Source organism: Triticum dicoccoides, chromosome 5B (genome assembly GCF_002162155.2).
Source record: "Triticum dicoccoides isolate Atlit2015 ecotype Zavitan chromosome 5B, WEW_v2.0, whole genome shotgun sequence".
Lineage (NCBI taxonomy): Eukaryota > Viridiplantae > Streptophyta > Magnoliopsida > Poales > Poaceae > Triticum > Triticum dicoccoides.
The window spans coordinates 278,705,711-278,711,896 of NC_041389.1; the positions used below are offsets into that span (position 1 = coordinate 278,705,711).

A 6,186-nucleotide genomic window follows, 5' to 3' on the forward strand; every position below is an offset into this window, starting at 1 on the left:
CTCACTTGCACAACGCACATACAACAAGTTGCTAGATGGGCGTTCGAGCAAATATTAGAAGAGACGAATATCCAATGATACCACACCTTAAATGCTCCTATGATACCATTTCAAAAAAATCAAATTCAAATGTTTAAAAAAATTCTTTAAAAAATCATGATGATCACAAGGAATGTATCTACAACCCCTAAAAAATTTTGTTTCTAATTTGAAATGCACATTGAGAATAAAAAAACAAATCCAGGTGTGAATGGTGCAAATTTTGCTTTTGTCTTTTTGTGACACTAGTCATGCTAGATTTGTCTTTTTTGTTTCCCAATTTGTATTTCAAATTGGATATGATTTTTAGGGGTTGTAGTCACATACGTTGTTTATACATTCACAAAAGAAATTCAGAATTTTTTGAAATGTTCAAAATTGATTTTTCCAATATAATGGGAATATGTTTCAAAATTTTCAAATACCTTTTCTTAGACACCAAAATTTCAAATACCTGATACACAAGTAGTGAATTCAGGAGCTCAGCCCGGACCTTCCCGCGAAGGCGCGAAGCCAAGCCTACTTGTGTTGGCGCCGCAACGCGAGAGGCATGGCTCTCCTCCTCCTCCTCCACCTCTTCCTCTTCCTCCGCCTCGTTACCTCCGCCGCCGCCGACTCGTTTCCGGCCACTGCGATCTTCGTCCTCGGTGACTCCACTGCAAGCTGTGCCGCCACCACGCTGTCCCTCAACCTCACACCCCCGTCCTCTTTCTCTAGCCCCTGCCTCTTCCACTCCGGCCGCCGCCGCCTCCTCCCCGACATCCTTGGTAAGCACCTTGAACGCCCCCGTTCCACTAAACCCCTCGAGCTCTGCTCCTAATTCGCGCACCATTGCGTCCGTGCATGCAGCCGCCAAAATGGAGCTCTCGCCACCGCCGCTCATCTCCACGCTCAACGGCTCAGCGGCCGCGGCCGCGATGGGCGTCAACTTCGGCGGCGAGGAGGGCGAGAGCGGCGGAGCCGGCGTGTTCCGCATGGGCGCCGTCGGGCAGCAGCTGCGGCTGGCCGCCGAGACGCTGCAGCTGCTGCGCCTCGAGGCCGCCACGCCGGGCGAGGCGTCCGCGGCCGTGGCCGGCGCCGTCTTCGTGGTGTCCTTCGGCGCCGACGCGTACGCGCGGCTGCTCGCGCGCGGGTCCGAGGCGGACGCGTCGGCGCCCAAGCACGGCCGCCGCGGCTTCGCCCGCCTCCTGGCCGGCCGCGTGGCGCGCGCGGTGCAGGAGCTGTACGAGGCGGACGTGAGGAGGGTGGCGGTGCTGGGGGTGCCGCCGCTGGGGTGCGCGCCGCGGGTGATGTGGGACGGGCTGCACCTCGTGGACGGCCGCGGGTGCGTGGAGGAGGCCAACGAGCTCGTCCAGGGGTACAACGCCAGGGTGGAGGCGCAGCTGGACGCGCTCCGACCGGAGCTGCCCGGCGCCGACATCGTCTTCTGCGACGTCTACAAGGGGGTCATGGAGATGATCACCAATCCCGCCGCCTATGGTAACATTACTTTTACGAACCGGGATTATCTGTTCTGTGCATGATCACCAATCTGAATCGACGTTCGCCGCATTGCGCTTTTTTGTTACTGCAAGCACATTCAGGACATGAAGTCATGAACACCTGCTGCTACCGGGTGTTCAGTCAGTTCCATGTCAGGGTGAGCCATGCTGTGCTTGTTTTTCAAACTTATCTTAGCTGGGTTGATCGGTGATCGAAGCGTCTTAACCAATTAATAGTACTAATAAAATACTTGTTGCTACCTCGGTTAGTTACCTTCTTGGTCAGTTGTGTGCAAAATCAGTTCTTCTAGTTATAGTATTTCACCGATGCAAAAAAAGAAAAGTTATAGTATTTCAAAATAATAATAACGGAAACTAGTTGTCATGACAAGAAAAATAGATGGTCACATTCTTTTCTTTTCTTTTTGGCGTCAAAAGGTGCCTTGTACAATATTGAGACGACAGAATAAGCTGTGAGGTCTACGCATACAGTAATTAGCCGTCCCTATTATGGGATTCGTGATCCTTTTATATGTAGATTGACGCTCATTAAGATGCAGAAAGTCATGTTCATCGGTGCAATGATAGTTTTTTTGAAGCCACCATCAATTGCTGGCATATACTATATTATGGGGGTAGGGAGCAGTATTTACAAGGCCGCCGGCGCGATGCTGAAGGAAAAAAAACAGAGAAAAGGAAAACAACGCCCCTTGGGCCACGCTGGGTAGGGCGATCTCTAACGTGGGATCCCACGGGTGCTGCAATTATTTTGCTCCCGCCAATCTCGGTACAGTGATAGTACATAGGAGTAGGGTTGTAAACGAGTCGAGTTCGAGCGAGTTGGACTAGCTCAGCTCAAATTATACTAAAATTCGAGCGAGCTCAAACTAAGTGAAATTCAAGGTCGAGCCATAGAAAGTGGCTCGTGCTCGGCTTGTATCGATCTCGAGCCGATCTCGAGCTAGTTTCGAGCTAAATAATAAGATGATTTTATGAATAATTCAAGACAATTTTTTAAACATTATGGCCAACAACAAAACATAGAAAACCAATATAGAATTTGACTTATTCTCTCTCGACTAAAGACTAGCACTTGATAAGTAGGGATCAATGAACTAGAAAGATAGAAAAATGGAGGTGCGTCTACTCTTAAACTCTGGCTGAGAATAATAGGATATTTGACACATGACTGATCACGCACAAAATTGAGGCTAAATTTCTCCTGTTTAACCAACCCTCCATGTTTCCTACTAGGTAAAATTGAGAAAAATTGTACACAACATATATGATAATAAATTATCCTACTTTCTGTAAATATACATCAAGATTATTTAATATAGTTATATGACATCGAGCTATCGAGTTAAAATCGAGCGAGCCAGTGTTGGCTCAAGATTAACTCATTTTTCTATCGAGCTACATAAAGTGTTCATACTCAGCTCATTTGTTTTCGAATCGATCTCGAGTTGAGTCAAAATACGAGTCGATCTTGAGCGGCTCATGAGCCTCGAGCTTTTCTTGCAGCCCTACATAGGAGTAGTACTCGATATCAAGCGGAGCGATCCGAATTGCAGTTAGCACGACCTAAACGACAAGGTTAGGAAGTACTACCTTAGTCCCATATTTGCTGTCGTTAAAACAGATTTATATTACTATGTCATTGCGATTTTCTGCTTGTTATTAGTTGCATATCTGATCAAATGAGAATGAAGTTTTTATGTGAATCCTTGGAGCCTGCAGGGTTTGAGGAGGCGAGGGACGCGTGCTGCGGGCTGGGCCCGTTCGGCGGCACCATCGGGTGCCTGACGAGGGAGATGGCGTGCCCCACACCGCAGGGACACGTCTGGTGGGACCTGTACAGCGTCACCGAGACTGTGAACACACTGCTCGCGGACTGGGCCTGGTCGGTGCCGCCGTCGCCGGACTCCAACACGAGCGTCTGCCGCCCCATTACCCTGCAGCAGCTTGCCGGCCAAGCTGATGCGCCGCCACCACCGGTGATGGTGTAGGTCCGACAGCGAGGGCTGGTTATTTCGGCTTGATCGTTGGAGATCGGACAATTTTCGTTTCACCCGTGCTGTTATTCCAGTCGACGGCCGAAAATAAAGGAAATCAGAGAACACTCATGCTAGAGTAAATTGCACAGAAGTATCACAATTGGGGCATTGAAAGCAGATTGGTATCAAGATTGGTAATTTTTTCATGTCAGTACCAAGATTAGGGTGAGCCGTTGCAAAAAAGACTAAAAGTGTGTTTTATACGTATTGATAGAAAAGCTGACCGGTTGGGCCCACCCGTCAGGCGACACGCTGGCCAGTGCGCGCGTGCCCGCTCGCTGACTGGGCGCTGACTGGGACTAGGCCGGCTCCCTTTTAGGGCGCGGCTGGTGCGGTCGAGCCACACCCCGCTCACTCCCCCCCGCTCTGCTCTGCGTTCTTCTTCCTTCTCTCTGCCTCGCCGCCGGCTGCGCCCGCCCCCGCCGGCCGCCACACGACGCTGCCGCAGCCATGGTTTTTGAAGACGAGAGCAGCGACGAGAACTCAAGCCCCCCGTACATGCACTCCGAAACCTCCACCGATGGGCTCAATCAGGTCAGTTACTTCATTGGAGCTAGGGTTAGGGCTAGGTTTAGGAAAATTTGGGGATTTTTTTGTCTAGGTGGTCTTTGGTGTGAGGATTTCGTTTGATTTGCTTTGTCCTCGTCCTCTGCACATGATGCTAACTTGGATTTTGCTTGGGCAGGTGCCTTTCTCTCTTCAGGACCCGGATTACCATGGTCTTGAGCTAGATCTGATAGTGATGTGCGAGAAGCATGGGAAGCCATCAGAGAGGCTTGTTGCATTTGAAGGAACAATGACTGGGAGAAGGTTCTTAGCATGTGCAGAGCCGGTATTTTTCTTGCCTTATTGATTATGCACAGGATATGTTCATTGGAAGTCACATAGTCTAGTTTGCCAATTGTGATTCAGTTATGTGATTGGTAATTTTGTTAGTCATATATGCCATACTGTAGTGCTCATTGTAGGAATGGTGAATATTATGGTCAGTGGAGTGCATTTAGGCTAAATATAGGCTCAAGCATGCTCTGTTGTGTGCACATGAATGCTCTGTTGTATGCAATGTTGCTTAGTACTCACATTAGCCCTTTAGCTGATGTGTGACTCTTAATAAGTAACTGTTGCTTACTGCTGACAGTAGGTACTGTCATTAGCTAGTTTGTTCCTGCAGGCTAATGTAGTGTATTTAGCTAGGCTAATGTAGGATCACCCTCTTGCTTAGCACATGGATGTGCAAATTCAGTGTTGGTCAGTACCAACATTAGCTACTGGCATGAACTAACTGTTGCTTACTACTATTAGTAGTTGTATTGTACTAAATTCTGCCTTGTTATTTTTTCAGAAAGGTCAGAATTGTGGGTTTGTTCAGTGGGTTGATGAGCAGTGGCCCCCCAACAATGGAGAATGCATTGCTGAAGCTTTGGTCAATGGTTGAAGAGAGCAAGTCTGCTAGGGTGGATGATAATCTTCAAAGTTCTTCAACTATTCACCATTTGACAGAAGAAAATAAGAAGCTGGATGCACAATATGACAAGTTAGTGAAAGATGTGCATCAACTTGTGGACTTTCAGCAGGATAGGGTTGTGGATTTCAGTTATCTGCAGTCAGCTGTCACATATCAGCACCAATGCAGAGCTGAATTGGTGGCTGGTATGAATGCAGAAATGGCAAAGAAAGATGCAGCTCTAGAGAAGCTTCAACAGAAGTTTGAAATCCTGTGCAACCTGACAAGTGCTCAAGCAACTGCCATCCAAAACCTCAAGTTGTAGAATATGAAAGAGAAGCAATTGAGGATTGAGGCTCAAGAGAATTTGGAGCTGAAGAATGAAGAGTTCACAAAGTTTGAGGAGAAGCTCACCCAAGAGAAGCTAGAGTTGAAGTTCCAGGTTGCTGATCTGCTGAAGCTCAAGGAAAACCATAATGAAGAGAAGCAGATGCAAGAGTTTAAGATTACTGAGCTCATGAAGGCAGAGGAGAAGCTGAAGGAGAAGATCAAGGGGATCCAGGCCATCTTGGAGAACTGAACAAGATGAATTAAGCATAGTGGGCATTGCAGACCTTTTGGGAAGGATGGCTGTGCAATGGCCTAGTAACTTAGAATTATGGTAGTGTAATGTATGGTTCTAGAACTAATTGTGAACTCTGGCTGTTTATGTACCTAGTAATATGATATCCATCCTTTTGTGAGAAAAGGATGGATTGTGCATTTGAACTTCACTATGTAACGTGAACAATGGTTGTGTATTCCTATAATGTGTTGAACTCCAGTTAGTATCATTTGCTTTCAATGTTAGACTTAAAATGATGACATAGTGATGCTTATGTTAGACTGAAAATGATGGTTAAATGCATTTCAGGAATAGTTACATATGTTAGAGTGATGCTTAAATGCTTAAATGCATTTGCAAAAGGAATAGTTTTAGGTGGTTCCGTCGACCCCGAGACACCCTAGACCCTAGTTGATGGCTTTAGGTGGTTCCGTCGACCCCGAGACACCCTAGACCCTAGTTGATGGCTTTAGGTGGTTCCGTCGACCACGAGCCACCAAAACCCAAAATGATGGCTTTAGGTGGTTCCATCGACCCCGAGCCACCAAAACCCAAAATGAT

The 6,186-nt window shown here is 47.4% G+C and overlaps 1 protein-coding gene across 1 annotated transcript; it reads left to right on the plus strand.

The window, feature by feature from the left end:
* Positions 1-640: 640 nt before the first annotated feature.
* Positions 641-3,640, plus strand: LOC119309388 (GDSL esterase/lipase At1g71250-like; the record flags this gene model as incomplete). The annotated part of the gene is made up of 3 exons (XM_037585402.1): positions 641-806; positions 889-1,518; positions 3,261-3,640. Coding segments are annotated over 3 exons (1,065 nt in total), but the record flags the coding sequence as incomplete, so codon positions are not given.
* Positions 3,641-6,186: the final 2,546 nt, after the last annotated feature.